The sequence below is a fragment of the Zerene cesonia genome, chromosome 9 (assembly GCF_012273895.1).
Source record: "Zerene cesonia ecotype Mississippi chromosome 9, Zerene_cesonia_1.1, whole genome shotgun sequence".
Classification (NCBI taxonomy): domain Eukaryota; kingdom Metazoa; phylum Arthropoda; class Insecta; order Lepidoptera; family Pieridae; genus Zerene; species Zerene cesonia.
The window spans coordinates 3,219,675-3,240,117 of record NC_052110.1 but is presented as its reverse complement, the minus strand read 5'-3'; the positions used below and the strand labels follow the sequence as shown (position 1 = coordinate 3,240,117).

The window sequence follows — 20,443 nt, the reverse complement described above, 5'->3', positions numbered from 1 at the left end:
CGCAACAGCGCAGCGCGTCGAATAAATAATGAATAGATTTATCCAGAATTTTGCAATGCAGCAAGTGGCGCTGTGTGGGGCGGAGACGCTGGGGTGGCCACATGCGCACACGCCCGCCCCCGCCCGGGGCTAAACCTTCACTATTATACCACCAATACCGCTGGTAATTCAATGTAAACAATCCCCAGTGATTGTGCTGTCATACCAATATTTGCTACGTCGCCGCTAAACGCGAATATTCATATCGTTAATGCCTTCTTTCAATAGTGAGAAATAACATGCACCTTTCGAATGGAAATTATGCAATATTTTATTAATGTCGTAAATGTATTGCTCTATAGAAGGTCTTGATAGGAGTGGACGCTTAACAGTTTATTTCAATATTTAATCTTTATATGTAAAACGTAAATGTGACTGACGCACAACCTAAACTACTGGATCGGTTGGACTGAAATTTGACATGCGGGTAGCCATTATGTTTTATGCATCCAAAGGTTTGATGAATTCTAACCCTAAGGTGATAAAATAGTAGATTGTTTTTTATTTGTCCTGGCGGTAAAGCTACGGGCAACAACTAGTACAATATAGAGAGAACATATTTGAATATGTTTCTTCTGTTTAAAGTTATTTTTTAAATGATGTATATTTTACCTCTAAAATAAGTTTATTTCAACTTATTTTTGATGAAATATGATGTGTATGTAGAGCACTTTTTGTCAATATGCCTTTTGAAGGTACTTTATGCATTTTAACCAAATATGTTTTGCAAGTACTTTTTAAATATCTTGATTTTTTTATTCGAAGCATGGATGCAGATCCAGGATAACAGTTCCAAGAGGCGCGTTCAATTAATTTAAGGGGCATTCGTTAATTTTATTAATGCCACAGCCTAAATCTACGATCACTAGCGATGTGATCTCTGAGCCTCCTCATTTTCGAAATTAGCAAACGAATAAAAAACAAACTGGAAACCGCCAGCAGAGACAAGATAAAGAAATATACCGAGAGGTGCTGCGTTCGAGAGCCGAGATAACACCATTAACGCCAGGGAGGCTTGCGAACAAACCCTGCGAAAGGGACGCCCTATAAGTGGCCACGTCGAAAAAAGGAACATTTACGCATCAGTTTAATTAAATTTGGACTCTATTATAAACACTTAAGTTTAAAATTTTAATGTTAATGACTTTGGAAAAACGATGGCAGTTATAGAACAGAATTTGGATGCGATGGTAAGTTAGAGGGAGAAGGTTGCACGATTGCAATGATAGCAAAATGAGTGAAGTAAGTTTTTCTCAGCCACCCAGCCAGCAACATAATTAATGATGCTCGTGTCGCAGACGAATTTATAAATTGGCTTTATTCCGTTTTAACAAAGGGGACATGCGTGATAGGATAGATAGGCCATCTACGCAAACGCGACATAATTACGGTATTGCTGGGGCACTTATTATCAATTCTCAGTAGAAATAAATCAAAATTCTGAAATCTATTGAAGGTTTCAACACTTGAACCTTCACGTATGCTATCTATGCACAAGAAGTTTACACAGATAGGAAAGTGTTTATTACATGCTTGGTTTTCAAACAATCTTCCTCGTTTGATATGATGACGAATTTCTTTTTGATACAAATGAAACTAAAGTCTTTATCACCTTCTATTATAGCACCAAAAAAATTACAATATAATTTGAAATAAGAACCCATAGAGGTAGTAATTATTCCACGCTTTATTACATCCACAGTTAAGTAATTTAAAATCAGATTACCGTTCTATAAATCTTCACCAATACCTCGCCGCCTATAAATAAAGCACAATCAGACCAACTGTGAGAGATCATTATTTGTTTCGCATATAATAATGGGATATTTAGTTTATCAGTTAATACGGCGGGTATGGCATAAATCCGCGACTAATCTAGCATCGGGCCCCGCCCCCGCGAGTAACTCACTGCTATCGACCCCGAATATTGTTAATCAGTGCATCATTAACTCTTTATTGGGTACACACTCGGGATTATTTATGAGGAAAAAAAAATTGGATTAAAGTTGTGCTTAAGATACGTGGAATTTTGGATGGAATTTATATAATATAGCAGCGTGATTATGTTTGGAAACAAAAAGATGTGTATGTGTAATTTTCAAGAAAACAGTAAAATACATGTATGATGAATCATTTTTTTTCATATCTTAAGAACCCATAATAATTCACGAAAATCAGAAAAAATATCGACGTATACACTAAACATACAACACTAAACTATTTTTACAGTAATTCGAGAACATACCAACAAATCTCCAGAAACATCAGTAAATAGATATCACTCGTGTAAACCGAGGCTTCTAAAATCGAGCAGATGGCGGCGCGCGCGCACGATAGCTCCATAGCGCACCGATGTAGATAAAGCTAACGGGGAGGCGCTGCTATAAATTCAAAAAACGAATTAAACACTATACGCCAGTCTCACTCGCACACGATGAACCTTTCCTGGTCCGCTCTCGGGTATAGTGGAAGACAAAAATATTGGTCCAAGTTCAGAAAATCACAGCAGTATGTTTTCTCTTAAAATCGTTTAAATAATCAGATAAGAAAAATCTTAAGATCTTCTTCTTTCGTCAATATATAATATTGTCAAAAATCAGTATTTCATTTACCCATATAGGGTGGTATAACGTTTAAAAGTGCATCATTAGTTCTATCTTTACTATCACTTATCAGCGCTTTAGTAATTCAACGTATGTGAATATAATATAATAAAAGCCAATTCGAAGTACATACACTGTAGAGCAATAAAGTATTTTACAAGTGATACAAGAATGTTTGCCAATCGGTACACCGGATCTCAGCTTGCTTTAACTTTATAAATACTGCGCTATTTATTTCATGAAATCAGCTGCCTCTCATCAATATCAGTTTTGGAAGAGTCCGTTACTTATCCCCATATCTGACTACAATATATGATGTTTTATCAAGGAATAAGTAAAGGAATGTACCTAAACCTAATAATCATTGTCAGGTTTAAATTTTTAATTTCAAATCTGAAATTACAGGTTGCAGGTGTTACAATTTTTTTATGTAAAAGGTTTATCGGAAGATTACATGCACATTTATAACGTTTCTGGTAAAAATATGTCATTGAATTTCAGAATAATAGTTAAGTGTTACATTAGCCATCCAGGAACTGAATAGTTTTATTATTTTTGTACGCTTAGAATTGCAACAAATGTAATAGATAAACAAAGAGTAATTACAGACCCTAATAGCGATTAGATTAAGGAAACATAAACGAAACTGTTGTAAAGCACGCACACACCAACAATAACTGAATGAGATCAGAATTTTTTCTGTACCATTTGACCTCCGTAACCGGAATCCCGAATGGTTAAACGGCGCGCCTCGATATAATATAATCTCAATTATCTTAATGAATTCGTAACACTGAATAATGTTTATATTATGTAAACCTACGGTATCTAATCTTACAGTTTTGCAATGCAATGGCCCTCGTACGAGGGTTTACGTACTTGAATGTATTATCGTGGGATATATAAACTTGTACGCCTCCTGTTAGAGTACAAATGCTCCCGTGTTTCCTATGAGAGTTCCTACGCGAAATCTAATTCATTTATAGAAATACTTTTAAGTCACCGTCACATTTAAATTGTTAAGCAAATCATTGATCAAATAAAATGCTCTATGACGTATTCAGAATTCAATGCGGAAATACAATAAAAATAAGGAATTAAGTATTTTTTCAAGTGGTGTTTAATTAAAATTTCTATTATAAATATAATGAAAAGTTCATTTCAAAATAACTTTTACGAGCTTTTATAAATATTTCCCACATCATAATGACTATATACGAAATAAATGAAATTACAATAATATACTAATTGAGACAGTTAAAAGGAGAGCGAAAGAAAAAAGAATGTTTTTATTTTATGTTCAAGTGAAAAAATGTATCCAACCATTTATCGTGTCAACTAAGTATGTAATTCCACAGGCCGTTATTGGAGGTCTAACAGCGAGACCTTACCTGTTACGTAATTTGAGATACATTTTATAAAATAAAATGTATTTTCATTTAGTGGTGCAAAATATACAGTAGCGTGTAAGCTGCCACGTGTACACCGATGGCTCCTTATACGCATGGCTTCCCAGCGAGGAAACTTGTATCCATTCTCCGATTAACGATGAGGTAATGTGACTCCCGCATCGTCCTTATTACCGATTCATGTGATTATAAAAACCTTATTTAGTTTATATTAGTCTGTTGTGTTGGTTTTGTAATAACTTGGGTGCTAATAGATAAACGTCATGGAATGAGTTTTGTTGAAGATTTTCATTACGATTTTATGAAGTTTCCTCTTTTCTTCTACTTTTTGTGTATGAAATCGTACAAGTATACATATGTGCAACGAACGTGTTTTTTAAGTAAGAATTTTAATGTAATGAAAAGTTCACGTAACAAATATCGACTGATATTTTAATTATTTTCAAACCCGTTAAATTCAAATGCCAACCCGCCGAACGAATGTTATCGACATCAAATACATAGTGTTAGTTGCGCTTTAGTCGAAATCCCGGTACAACTGTTAACGGTGTTCAGATAAATCATCAGGGACATATCAATGCTCCCCGATTCATTCTGCAACGCAAAAGGCGATAAAACTCATTCACACGTTCGTCAACTTAATAGAGGCCTTATTAAAAACGTCACATGAATCGATACTCAATTCGATGCAATTCTCGATTTGCCATTCGGTTTCTTCAATTGAAAATTGGCAGTTGCGTTTACTTAGCCCGGCCTATACTGAGTGTAAATTTATTCGTGCTCTATTTTATGAATAAGATCGTAATGTAACGTTTTCAATTGCGTGTGATTTAACTGTTTCTACATTTACTTTTGATTAGTAATCGGTAAGATATGGCCATTTATTCTTGGGTGTAAAGGAGTTTAATTGGAATTAGTATTGAGATAAGATTATGTTGTTGATATAAATCTTCGGTTACAGAAGTATTGTATTACAATAATACGATTAAAGCGCTAACAATGTGCTGGACCTGATATAACAATCAATTGTGGCGGAGTGGCAGGTAAATACGCGGAAATAGGTCTTAATATTATAGGATTAGCACGAGTACCAATAAACCATGACAAAAAGAAACGAAATCGCCATAGCAAGCTTAATATTGCTATTAAATTGTATTATCCATTGTGTGTAGTGATTTTAGGGCTGTGGTGGGCAATTTAGTGTTCAGTGAATACTGATATTTAAATTATGTACTTTTATAATATGTTTCTGAAAAATAAGGCATAATTGAAAAAACAACTATGTATTACAGTTAAATGGTCTTTTGCAAAGGGAAAATGGACAAAATCTATAATTATTAAAAATTGGGACATATTCACGAATTCAGAACCGTTCGATAATAGTTAACTTTTTTTATAAACACAATATTGTATTCAATGTTTGGCAAACAAACGTCTGAACGATTCAAGACAGGACAAATTAAGAGAAGTGACTCAAGACAAGAGAAATTAAGTTAGTACTTGTGCACCGTATCTGAGTTCGCGGCCTCTGACCCAAGAACAGATTGACACTAGCCCCTTGACACACAGCGTATCCGTTATCCAGATTATTTATTAGGTAAAATCCACCTGTCGGGTCCGTGGGAACGACCCCTAATTACCCCACCCCAGATAACGAGTCTAATTCGCGACTGCGTGCGCCGGCGCCTCTCTCACGCACGCATTGTCTTCTGTAATTGCCGATCCTGTTCAATTTGTTGGATTTGTTGCCTCTCCGCACTGTGATTCCTTTAAGTGCCCACTTTTAATTGGTTTAAATAAATTGCGCGTTTAGGTGCTTGTAATTTTTTTTTACTTTGCTCCCGCCGCGGTGTGAATGCTTGAGGAATGCGGCTGATTGTGTTATTGAACTTTGTTTAGTTATTGACACGCAGCTACTAGTTTGTTGCCCTTAAATTATTTATAATTTGAATTTTACGTTTACAATTAAGCAAGAATTGATGATCTTAATTAATAATAACTTTTTATTTTTTAAAATAGTTCATGACAAAATTAGAAATAGATGTAAACTGGTTGTATTTTATGTCATATTATATATCGCTTTGTATATCAGCCGTAATCTTAACTTTCAGTGGTATTACAACATAGGCTTGAAAGTTCAAGTCTTTGATATCGGCGCAAGCGCAAGGGCGTTACGCCCCCCGGCGGCTGATGAAGACATCATGCGGCCAATTGATTAGTCGCGTGACGGCGGCCGGTGTGTGCGGACGTGTTATTATGCGACTTAGACGCGAGACGTCATTCAAATATTATCTGTGAAGTCTGTAATATCCAACACATGGACAACGGACAATTGTTAATTCCTTTAATATTAAAATAGATCAATCGGATCAAATAGTTTGTTACATATTAATATAAAATATAGGACTAGAATTAAGTCTATACTCAGACAAATATCTAGTAAGGTTATTAGTGCAGAGGACATTTACGATGCCACATCGAGTCAAGTATAAAAACGACTACAGCCGCGCCGTTAAATAAATTCCCACGCAAATACATCAATTTTAAAACATAAGCACAATAATAAACAAGCAGCAATCGGTGTAAATTACACGCCAGCAGACACATTTACGGTCACCACTGGACCATATTGAAACTAAATCATTTCAACATGAACTTGCCAGATCGAAAATAACAAATAACTGCTAATGAACTTTGATTAAAAACTGATTTATATAACATGCAAAACGAAGCATAAATCAATTATTAGCAATTGCTTACTGTCCATCGTAAAATTGTCCTAAATAGGATTTATTTAGGCCGTACCTCGATGCGAAATGTTAGGCTAATACCAATGCATAGCTACCTTAATTCTACATAAATTTCTGCGTCAAAACATCATCAATTCAATCGCAAATGTACATCACCCTTTAGAAATGACTTTAAATCACAACACAGAGAAACATTACGTAATGCGAAGAAAATATGCTTCAAAATCCGGAACAAGTCAACAAAACACACAATAGCTGCATAATATACACACTGTGACGTATGCTCCGGAATGCAAGCCACAGGGCGCGGCGAGTCAAGGCTAGGGGTCATAGAAAGGCGGCCTAACGTCTGTATTAATTTTATACTTTAGTTATTATCAGCATACTAAGGCTAAATTGTTTGCAATTTGCTTACGGCTTGGCTCGCTAAATAGAGCATGTTAAAATTTCATTATATTTTTTATATTAAAAAAAAAAAAACGAAATATTTACTTACCTTATAAACCTATTTAATATACAGAAAATGTTTTTCATAACGGCTAAAATTTGTTGAACTTTTGTATATTCTATTTAGTATTATACAATATTTCATTATATAATATTATATTACTGTTTAACATCGAGCGCGTTGAATTCTATATCAGAGAAAGCTTATATTCCAACTGAACTAAAAATCTATGAATTTTTAATCGTCAAAAAATTTTGTAACTATCTATTTAATAAAAATGTTGATTCTATTTATGGAAATATTCAATAATAATATTATATGAGTATATAGTACATATGACTATTATTATTTGAACGATAGGTATTTATTGTCACGTTAATATTATAGCGTAACCATTAATTAATTTAAAGCATACAGAACTCCAAAATTATGAAATATTGATTTAGTTAAAAAAACCAACAAGTAACTATTAGCATTATTATTTAATCGATTTGCAATGCATAAATTTATCAAGTTACCAATTTCAAAGATCAAAAGGCCGATAAATAGCATTAAATGCATATGGCGACTATAATTGATGTCCTAAAATATACAAAGGGGCGGGCGCCATAAACAATTAATCATAAATATGGAATTTGATCCAATTATTGATAAAATACACACGCAGTACCAACGCCACGCTATAAATTTATATCTCTACAAATAAATCTGTGACCCAAAAACAATTGGCGTTAAACATAGTACGTATTTCAAACATCATTCAATGTGACAAAATGCGCTTTGACTGGCCTCACAATTCTAAAGGCTATATTAATTTGATCTAGTATTATAGAATCGTAAGGTTAAAGTTATTTTTGGAACGGACGAAATTTCTGCGACACAACTGTACATAAATGAAAAAGTACATTTATAAAAATATTTATAAATGATTCACGATATAAAATGCATTTTTCATTTTGCAAAGTTATATTTACTAAGTAAAAAATTATTTATTCAATTTGATTTTGGGTACGTTCATTAAAAATTACAATAAATACCGTTCGATACAGCATTTAAAACTAAATTAAATAAATTGATATTTATATTTTAAACGTTAATCTTCATTGAAGGCGTGTTAAAAACTACTAAATATGTATACGAGTAAATTATCCAAAGGTCCAGAACAGAAGTTATAATATATCAATGCTGGCATGTCAGCAGTTCCAATATGCAATTGAAAGGCTTTATTGCTGTATTTTATAAAATATTAACGCTTAATATCGATGATTTACATCAATTTTAGCCGGACTATGTAATTATATATAATTACTATTGTATTATTTGTTCGATAGTTTATAGCATTCACGTCCTAGTTTCGTCAAACGTGTAAGATGCTACGATAAGGCATTGCAAATAATATGTTGCAATCTTATTTATGTATTAAGGGCCGGATTTAGGGAAGGGCGACCGGGGCTATCCCCGGGCCTTTACGATAGACTTATGAAAAGAAAAGCTACGGTAGAATCGGGCGACTAAAGTTGTCCAATTTATTTGGAAAATACTGTGATGTCGAGGGGCATCCTCTTAATTGTTGGCCCGAGTTTCCAGAACTCTAAATCCGGCTCTGGTATTGGGTATAACGTTGATATGTAAAGTCTCAGTTCAGGGAATTTGAAGTAAAGGATTATCACGGGTGAAGGATAATCACTCATTAGCACGACTAGCTAGCTAACTTAACACAACTAACTTTACATGTAGGCCGAAGATGTACTAGATATTAATATAAAATATTGTTTTCGACTTGAATTGAATTGAAAGATCAATGCTATATAATTAACGGAAGATTCATAATAGTCGATGTACTACTATAATCATTAATATGCTCTATCTTGATAAAATCATGAAACGATCAAATTTTATACACAATTTTTTCGTTTAAAAGATCCTAATAAATGTGCTCATCAATAATTTTTGAACAAAAAAGGTCGTATGCTTATGAAGAACCTCTGCTGTTTTTTGAATATCGATTAAAGAGCAATATTCTTTATTGCGTAAAAGATCCGTTGAGTAATTTTCTCGAATGACTTCCTAATGTTGAGTACCAACATGCAAACACTCACAAATTCCCATTTATTATAATGAGAATGGAAGAAAGCATCAATAAAGAAGAACCCACTTGGAATCGAACGAGTAATTTACGTAAACGCGTCGCCAACAATAAATCATAATTTAGCAACAAGAATTTTACTTGTATTAATATCGCCGCAACAGCGTTCAAATTAATAGCTAAAGTTTCTAATTACGTTAAATTGGTCTATCAATTAGATCTTTAGCTCAGAATATTTTCAATAAATCTTATACGTTGCAATTAATTATAGTTAAGCGATTTATTTTAGCGTTGGATTTAAAGTGCATTGTACCTTGGGAAAGTGGTATTTGTCTATGTTTTTGTTGATGTGGTTATTATGGACTATTAAAATGAAGATAGTGATGCAGTTAAAGTTAGAATTTTAACGGTACATTAATAACATTTCTAATACAAGTACATGTTAAACTTAGTATATTATTCTTTAAAGCGTATGTTTAATTTTAAATTTAATTAATAAACGAGCTGATTTCTATTAAGGAGAAAATTTCATGCAGATGTATGTACATTCATTTATACATCAGTTTTGTATTTAACAAATCACTCCATCAAATTTAATCCGATTTAGTGTTTACATTACACAAGAGAGTTCTAAATAAATCTGTTTGTTCCTTATACGTTACAGATAATTCCGTGGGTTGAGATTTCTTTATCGTTGATGGTGGTGTGAAGGCTTTTTATTTTTGTCAGACCATCTGTCAGTGAAGCGGTCGGACACACAACTGTATCGCTTGGGGTTTTAGTTTCGATCATGCAATGGGCTTTTCCCACATATAATCTTTATTTAAATTTTATTTTTTATGCCACTTTGCATTATTGTAGGTCCTATCTTTCTAATTAATGAGATATAATATAGAAACAGTCTATTTGCAAAGTAAATATAGAATTAGTTAAGTACATTCAAATAGTCTGTTGTATGATAATTCCCGCACAATCCTTGCAAGCCCGACAATTGCTATGATATTCTTAATGTAGAATTCATTACGTATTTCCTGCAATAATATGACGTTAATCGTATTTATTTACATAATCAACGTAGGGAAATCTAATATCAATGAGCCGCATATAGTAATTTAGTTAAGCAAACAAAATGCCTTAGTCATATACTCTATTGTCTGAAGCTGTCGTTGTGAACTTTATCTTAATTGACTACTCTTTGATTTAGTAGCACAAATTCGACCAACTTTATATTCTATTTAAAAATCAATAGCAGGACTTTGTTGTAATAAAAATAGAGATCATTGTTGTTTGTACAAATGCAATCAGATTCAAATGAGGAAGGAACGTTGTATTTGCATAATTAATAATTTGGCAGTGAGTGCATGGTTCTTATTCCATCTGCTATAGGGTATAGAATTGAACTGTTTTCATTTCAAAGTTGGGTATGGCGCCTAAGGGGACAAGCCATGTCATGTAGCCATTATATATGACGTGTATTTGGAAAGTAACAAGGATATAAGATTTTTATCACAAGGGAGTGCTGTCTCGCGAGTGATAGAAATATGTTCTTAATGTTTAATTTCCTTGATCGTTATCTTTAATTGCTGGTTTTGATAATTAAGTGTTGTTTTAATTTGTTAATCGCTCAATTAAATTTGACAATAACCTTGTCTCTCATTACCATCTAAAGAATGTTGTTAGGTATCAATCATTTGTTAGTGATTGCAATGTACAGATACTTAAAAATATTTATGCCAGTGGCGAAACAAAGGAGACTTTTTTTAAGAAATGTACTGTGAATGTTTAAAGTTACATGTCATATGCGCCAATATGGATCCCAACTGTTTCTCATACCCTTACTGTATAACTACATAGTATAAAACAAAGTCGCTTCCTCTGTCCCTATGTCCCGATGTATGCTTAAATCTTAAAAACTACGCAACGGACTAGATAGATTCGAGAGGAAGATTTATATGTATAATAACATCAATATAATTATATTATACAATAAACTACATATTCCAAATGTAAAGGTTGCGAAACGGCGGGAAAAAGCTAGTATATGATATTTTGTAAGTGATAGTATACCGCAAAGATACAGTAACGCAATTAATACATTCTAAAACTCTATAATAAATCTCATTCCGTCCTCGTTTCGTTATATCAGATTCCTAAAGTAAAATCCAACGTCCTCGTGCTAACATCATAGCAAAATTCCAATAACTCATCTGAAAGAGCAACTAATTATCAAATTCTACACAAATTACACAGCGATTGATGTTTGATTTATTAAAGGTAAGGATTTACATTGGTATTGAAATTCTACGTTGTTATCTGTCAGCAATAATTTAATAGCTCGCTAATAAGGCCACGGTTATTTAAGCCTTTAATAAAGATTTATAAATATAGCTTAAATCATATGTTCATTAATCATGCAGATTATATGTTATCGAATTACACGATTCGTTATGATAAAAATGCGATGAAGGAAATATTGTTTAATAAAAATGAGAAGAAGAATGTAATTTGCTTACTTAAGTCGTAAAAGGTATATACTAAATCGTAATATTCAACTATTATATTTAAGCGTTGCATTTGTAACTTTTTTGCTACATATTATAGTTGCCAACCAATTCGCGATAACATTGTACTATTTTATCGCTTATTATAAATACTGCTTGTACATAATATATATTTCTATTTTCGTCAACGTCATAACCTTTAATATTGAATAGACATTGCTTGATGAATAAAGCTCAACATACATCTCAATGTATCATAGAATATGAATATACAACAAAAAATATATCTTAACTATACGAGAACCATTGAACATCGCAATAATTATGAAAGGAATTGCGCTTTAACGTCGAACCGGTGAATGATATGACACGATATAAGATAATATTGTCAGGCGTCGAGTGCTGCGTCAGCGATTGTCAGTCACGATGATGTTACGTAGGTAGGCTTGTATTTTGTCGCGTGCCCATTCTTATTTTGAGTAGACTTGAACAGTTAAATTGGTTTGATTCCAGGGAAGCAGGATGAATTTGGTGTTTTTTAGAAACTTTCGAAACTTTTAAGAATTTCATATGTTCTTTATCATCATTATAATAAGTCATATACCATTCACTGCAGGGACGGCGACCGAGTGCGGGTAGGTAGGCATCACATATAGACGAACTTTTTTTTCGAGGACATGTCGATTTTCGGAAGAATGTTTCCTACACCATTTCACCTTTAATATTTAGACCGTTATTTTTAATTGATTTAAACTAAGAATAGAATTAGAGTATTTCACAAATATCTTAACATCGTGCTTTTATAAACTTTTATATATCAATAAATAATAAGTGTATAGCACCTATTTTCATAAACGCATTCACAAATTTACGGTGATTGAGGATAGCGATTAGAATGTAAGAGCTTCATAGCATGTTGCGAGAATATAAATAGCCTGCTAATAATTATTAATTGAAATTAGGAACGGTATCACTGCGATATACAAAGCACAAGCGGAAAGCGGGTCGAGCTCGCGTCATTAGCAAAACATTCAAATAAAGCAAATGCAAAACAAAATACACGACATCAAAAATCCGATGTTAAGCACGGGACAGTCAGAGTGTCCAACAAAAGGCGCCATTTCTCACCCAAAGATAACGTCCCCATTGCGACAGTTGAGCTAAAGGGCTGTCTTATTAGAGTTTCGTTCGTTCTACGTCTAGACCACCATGGGAGAGGGTTCAGTTACATTGATATGTCATGTTCCCCACTTGGACATTTGTAAGTGTTCTAAACGGTGCGATTAAGCTTAGACAGTGAGTGCAATGGGAACTGCATTACCTCTACTTTGTTGCCCGCTATTTATTTTAATTACTTTGTTCCTGAGCTTGGGCTGTGATGTTTTTAAGTCGTGGTACGTTCCGGGAGATAAGTAAGTTACATTAATGTACTTTAGGTAGATTCAAGAGCATGGCATGATTTGTATTGTTTCGCTGAAAAGTGCAAAACCTTGATACGAGTTGGCTATAAATTTATAAGAATAAAACTTGCTGGTTATGCGTATTAATCTCACCTTAGTGTACGTACTTTGCTATCTTTTTCAAATAGTGTGGTTTAGTCCAAGATTTGAGACGGGAATGTAAGAAATTTGAGAAGATTACATTTCATAGTACTTACAGATATTACACACCACTTTATCTGGCGTGGTATCAATTAAAGCATGTTTTTTAATTTCTTCTAAATTTTTACAACTTATCGCTTCTAAAAGCTTTATTTAGGATATTGCAATTTCATTAAGTCCTGGCCTAAATGTCCTTCTTATACATGAATTCATTAAATGTATTGTAGTATTTATCTTATTTAGAACGTGAAATTTTTACCATACTATTTATAAACTTACCTACCATTGGATTTACAGAGAGAAAAGTCCATACATTTGTTAGCCATTGTTGCCTTGGGCATAGCGTCCGACCATTTATAAGTGGGACATATTTGGACATCGGCCGACGGGTGATAAATAACGCCATAGAAAAGAGTCTTAGCCGAATGTATCCGTTCGATACGCTGATTGTAGATATTTAACGACTATTGTATCGACCTTTATTACGTATCGCTTGAGATATATCACGTTCAGCGCAGAGAATATAATTACATAATACGAATGTAGCCTATGTAATCACTGAATTGTATAAATATACTATTTTGTAGTTCAATGCCGTTAAGATTGATAATTTTACTGACAAAAAAATTGTCTCAACCGTTTCTGATAGTAAGAAGAACTGGCCTAAACATAACTTATTATGTTCATCACATACAAATATTAAACAAAACTACACTACTATTTTAGCTCTCATAAACATTTATTATAAACACACAAATAGCAATAACAATAAATGCGGTACATACAATAAATAATAGGAATTACGTATTACATTATTAACGTTCCCGGAATAGGATCAAGACGACGCCTTCAAGATTAACATAAATACGATGACAATTCTCAGGAAAATAATAACAATACTACATGCATAATTTATTATTCTCCATACATTGATCACATTTATGTTTGCACGTCACATTTTGTTGATAGAATTACGTCAACGGTGTACGCTAATTTGCTCGCATTATATGCAACGTAATTGTTGTTATGATATTGCTATTATATCTCCATTACTTCAGGTGTTGCGAATATAGTCTGTATTTTAATAATAATGGTGCCAGTGCTAGTGGGTACCTACTGCAAACGGTTTTATCACTGCCCACCCTGCAAGCCCTGATTCTGTAATAACATACTAGGAATATTAATTAGTATGAATGAATTTTTTTAAATAGCAAGGAGTATGGAATAAAATAGGTTACAAATTTTCTGATTTTCCAAAGAGCATATTCTTCAGCGAGTTTATGAGAGGAATATAATGAAAGATTTAGTGTAACGCAATCATTTTTCAAACTTTAATTGAATTCAATTCAATATTTTAATTTAAGGCAGTATTGCGTTTTCAAACTTTATTTGTCTACGAAGGTTAGACAATTGAAAATATACCTACAAAGATATAAGTATATATTAAAAATTAGGCATTTAAATATAGTATCTTCTTGTGTTTGATTTTACGCGAGTATTATACATTTAGAAATTAAACACTTTTTAACGGATTTTAAACGCGATTTATTCATTATATTATTAAACCCGAAGTTTCGGATACTTTACAGCGAGCGTGGTCACAGGAGGACAATAAAATATAACTATTACCACACAAAATTTTTTGAGAATAAAGTTTTGAAACGCAAATTCTAGGGAAAGTCACGGTCATCAAAACAACACCAACCGTAACTATAAACAGAATCCGCTAGATCAATAGAATTGTAATATAACACACGAATCAAGAATTGAGCCCTCGACCTACGTGTGTAATGAAAGTCAGGGCCTTCCACGGTACTGCGGCGCGTACGCATCGCAATCGATAATTGGGCTGACGAGTAGGTATGCAATCTCTTCCACACAACCGCTTCTTTACGCACTATACTAAGAGTTTACACATTAAAATATTGTGTGTGAATTAGAAACAAAAACTATTGACAGCGATGGATATCACGTTTTTAGATATGGTCGATACCCAAAAAAATTACCTTATAATTTCAAACTAAGCCTCGTAAAACGCAAAATATACTTAAGTCAACAGAACTTTTATACAAGGTCATTTAATTCTTCACATAATTTTGTGTCACATACATCATTTCTAAATTATAATGTGAGGTTATATAATATGCAAATTAATAGATAGTATTTAATGTTATTCACGTAAAACCGATTTAATAACAATTATAATAAATAAGTTAATTAATAAATATATTTCTTTAAGCACTACACACTTCATATAAAGTTGCTGTACCTACAAAACTCTGACGCTGATAACTATTCGAGCAGCGTTTAAAATAACAGTGCGTATCTTCCATTGAGTGAAGGCGTAAATATCGGTACTATTTAAGGAACCATATTGGAAGCAATCTAATGACCCATAGTGAGTCATTATCCAATAAGCGTATGTAGAAAACGAATGGTCCATTTCTTGCTTCTTGGTTAGCGGGACATTTTTATTATGACATTCAAAAGTTATGTCGATTTAGTTGAATTCAAATGGAATGAGATGTTGAGTTTGGTCCTAACTAGCATATTTAATCGAATATTTATATGAGAATCAGTCTCATGATTAGCCATAATAGTATCTAGAAATAGCTTTGAAGAGAACTCTTTGTAAAGATGAATTCATTGGGTTACTGTATATTTTTCGCCATCCTTCTGAGTCCAGTCCTATATTTCAATCCTTTCCTTATTCCTTACACCTTCAAAGAGGGAAACGCATTTGTTGAGACCCTACTACTGTACATGTCAATGGGAGATAGTAATCGCTTACCATCAGGCGAATCACTAGCTCAGTTGCCCGCTCTAACATAAAAAAACAATTTACATCTATTTACGGTTACCATTCGCGGCACACCAACAACTGCGTAGTTAGTATTATTTACTTGAATATTCTATAGTGAAACAAATCAATCTTTCTAAACCTCTCTGGTCCCTATAACAAACCTTTTTAAATTCCAATAAGTAATAACAGCTCATTGTGCGGCGAGCAAGTAAAAGTTAATTCTGCGTCCAAATGTACAGCGATATCTTTGCAAATCTGTATTAGTAACTAGTCAGGACTGCTTAAGTTCAATGTCGTCTTGACAATGGCCAGCTTAGCTGAGTTAAGAGGCTTCAAGGATACAAAAGTAAATGTGTCATTTGTTGGTGAGTGGCCGAGATGCATATCTTAGTTTATAGGGGACTAATTAGACGGAATGGTTACGAGGGCTGATTGGGTTTGATAAATAAAGGTCTTGATACTGAGTGCTCGGCTGTATTCAGCTACTGGGAGACATTATTCAGAACTAATCGCTGCTTGTTGGTTGTTGGCTACACTTTGAACTACACTGCCATTCATCAAGCAATTTATTAATACCTAATTCAGTATTAACTGGTTTGTTGTTGGAGAGCCCCTATTTAGCGTTAACTCGAACTGTATACAGTTAAATGCGAGCTCTCCGCATGCGGCTTTGCACGCGTATTTCAAGGTTACTTAAAACTATCCGCAGACACAAAAATCATGCCAAAAGATTCGTTGCGACGTGAAATAAAGACAAACAAACAAACATACATCCGCATTATTAATATCAGTTAGGAATATTCAGTTTTTTTGTAGATCCTAAATTGTACTTGGATTATGATATTGATACCATAGTAAGTGATTGAATAGTTTATTGACGATTAACTATACTATTGAAATAGTTAATTATTACATTTACAAGAGAATTCAAGATAAATTCCTTAATTTCCTATTCACTAATTCTATCTTAAGTCTAAAATACAACTTGGCAATTAATTAATTAATTATTAAAGATGTGCAAAAGTTTTTTGTACGCATTTCGTCGAATAAAATCATATGTTAATATTAAATAAATGTTAGCTTATATAAGTGTGAAGTGTCTTACTTCATAAATTATCAAAATACATAATATATTCGGACGTCAAACTGCACCCAGCCACCCACATTATTTCGACAACCCTCGCGTGACACATTCAAAGCGATTAATCGATTCTAAATTCGTTATCTAGTCCAACAAGCGTGTCTAATGAATAGGAACGCATAACTCAGAGATCGAATAATCGACACCGAGTGATCAGATCGCAATCGATTCTGTCGATTTATAACGATCTGCAGTTTCCTGTAGATAGGTTATCTGGCTTAAGCTTTGCTTTACTAATGTAAGTATCGATGTAACTAATGCAGATGAATGATAATGCGATGTGTATAAACTTATCAGAGTAACAAATGCGCAGTTATTAACGAGTTAACATCGCCATAGTTAGCCTTTCGCTGGGATTAATTGAATTGAAGATAGGTACTTGTATCTTTACGTAATTAATTTGAGGTTTACATTTATCGGCAGATACGTACAAGATCCATGCAGAATTTGCAGGAAAATTAATTATCTGTATAGAATTTTTTTTTGTAAAATAATTCATTATATTATTTATACCGACGGTTTACGGTACCGACTTACAGCGAACTTGGTCACGAGCAGACTAATGCTATTTTCAACTAAAATTAAATAAAAACGAAAGATAATCCAAAAAGGTCCCTATTTCAATTAAATTTGCGATAAAATTGTCACATATTAAAATTAATCACATACCTTCATCCTTCATAGCGTTCACAGCGTGCGGAACGCCGACCCACGGCTTCGGAAGGTCCAAGAAAACTGCATCGGCTTTACCGTTTAAATTATCGCCAAAACCCTGCTCAAGCACGTCCCTATGTTGTGCCTGTATGGGTGGAAAATGACCTAAATTTAAATTAAGTGGGAGAAACAAGGATACTTTTTTTAATACCAGTATTTAAATTGTATATCATATATTTATTTTTACGTTAGTATAAAAAAATACACATAGATGGCTGTGTGTAAGCATGTAATTCGTTTCTCTACATCTATAACAAATTTAAATGTAATGTAAAAGAAAAAGTGTCAAAAAAGACCTTTATGTATATCTTATGCTAATAACATCTCATTTTTACATGATTGTACACCATATGAGTAAAGTTTTTTATAACTTTTCTATTGGTATTTTAATTTGTAACCAACATTGCAAACCTAAAGCTTTATCATTTTTATATATATTACAAGTTTAAATTCCAATTATATAAGCTTATACACATTCAACTGGAATCAATATTCTTACTAGATAAATACATGAGTGATAAAAATTCCTTTTGTTGGAAAAGTAAGTTATGATAATTTCCAAATCACTAACCGTAACATATTCCGCAATACCATGTGCTTCAAACTCCTCCCTCGCAAGTTTGGCCCGATGGTCATGGAAGTCGAATGTGTAAACATGACCATTGGGACGAACACGTCGTATCAAAGCATGTGTTAACGAACCACTGCCCGTTCCTGTTTATAATTGTAATTTAGTTTTAGTTGTTGTTTATTTAAAAAACAAATACACTGAATTTATATGAAAGCGGTAAGAATGCCTTAGAAATATAATATTGCAGTGTTCTACAATACAACATTCATGATTTATGTATTAACCAACAATTTTGTACTGAATAAAGTTTTAAAAACATAACTCTATACAGACAATAATATTTTCATTATTTTCCCGGTTTTTTTTTTATAACTGCTTATAAAATCATTTAAAAAATTGTGTTGTCGTTGAATATACAATTTTAGCAGTTTACATTATATCTTCTAGCGTCAGTCACATTAATAATAAAAAAAGGTATATTTAACATGTTCTAATCCCAAAGTATATTTGCTTAAGTTTAAATAATATCACACTAATATTATAAGTGAGAAGTTTTTTGGTTTTTATGTTTTGGTTTGTATGTTTGTCCGTCAATCACACTGAAACTACAGAATGGATATTGATGAAATTTTATATACAGACAGAGTATCAGCTGATTTAGATAATAAGATGCATTTTATCCTGATAGATTGCTTCCTTGGGATAAAACATCTTCTGATATGAGCTTTAATGTCCAGGTGAAGCCTGGTCAAGTGTCTTGAGTGTCGAGTTGGAAATAAAATTACCTGCTTCAATTACAACAGACCCAGGAACTAAATCTAGCTGCAGCAGAATCATGCTAATGTCCGGTGTGTATATAATTTGGGTTCGATGAGGTAAAGTTAGTGACCATAGTTCTGGAGTGGGCTGCAGAACATGGCCCCAGCCTTTTGATAATTCTACCTATATAAAATAGAATAAAATTATGGTGAGCAAAATATTTTACATATTTCAAAATTTAATTAATAAGACTTAATTAATAATATTATTGTTTTAATTTTTGTTAATATTTAAGCTATTGAACGATTAATTTTATTTTTACTGCGCCAATCCTGGTTTAATCTTAAAGTAGAATGAAATTATAATTGTAAGGGTTAAGCTATAGGTTAGTTACAAAATGTATTAAAGAAAATTATTAATTTATAAATACAGACTTACTCGACTGCCATAATCAACACCTATTAGATTTCTCACTTTCAATGCACCAAAAGTTGTCTGATAAACGTTTTCAACCATTTCACCCTTCTTATTTGCAATTTCAGGTCGCACTTCTATGGCGTGCAGATTATTACTTAGGTACAGAATTACCGTGTCACCTTCATCTATTTTGTCTTTATAATTCTTAAAACTCATTTTGTAATAAAATTTAATGTTAATTTTAGTTTGTAAACAAATCCTCAATTCTATCACATGTGGATTTGACATTGACTTTATGTCAAATCTCAAAAGACATTTTTTAAGAACTAGGTTCCAACATTGAAAATATACCTATGGTAAATTTACTATCATAAATTATTAATGCTAAGCTTGTAAAGTATCATAGTGCAATACATACGTATATGTTTAAACCTATCATATCATTATGTAGTTTGCGTGTTAAGCTATTTCAATTTGACTTATCCAAATAGTTAAAAAAAAAAAAGATTCTAAAACAGTTCAAAGTACTTAGGTGAATGGTGTATTTACTATAATTAATGTTAATTTTATTGAATGTATTTAATGGTTGAAGTATACCTCT

At 32.8% G+C, this 20,443-nt stretch overlaps 1 protein-coding gene across 1 annotated transcript in view; it reads right to left on the bottom strand.

The window, feature by feature from the left end:
• Nucleotides 1-20,134, bottom strand: part of LOC119828899 (tRNA (adenine(58)-N(1))-methyltransferase catalytic subunit TRMT61A) — a 47,038-nt gene extending 26,904 nt beyond the window's left edge. Inside the window, exons 1-4 of the mRNA XM_038351206.1 lie at nt 19,864-20,134; nt 19,452-19,608; nt 18,667-18,809; nt 18,051-18,180 (exon numbers count right to left, since the gene is read on the bottom strand). Of these exons, the coding sequence (XP_038207134.1) occupies nt 18,051-18,180; nt 18,667-18,809; nt 19,452-19,608; nt 19,864-20,130 (697 nt within the window). The 5' untranslated portion in view covers nt 20,131-20,134. The remainder of the gene's footprint in view (nt 1-18,050; nt 18,181-18,666; nt 18,810-19,451; nt 19,609-19,863) is intronic.
• Nucleotides 20,135-20,443: the final 309 nt, after the last annotated feature.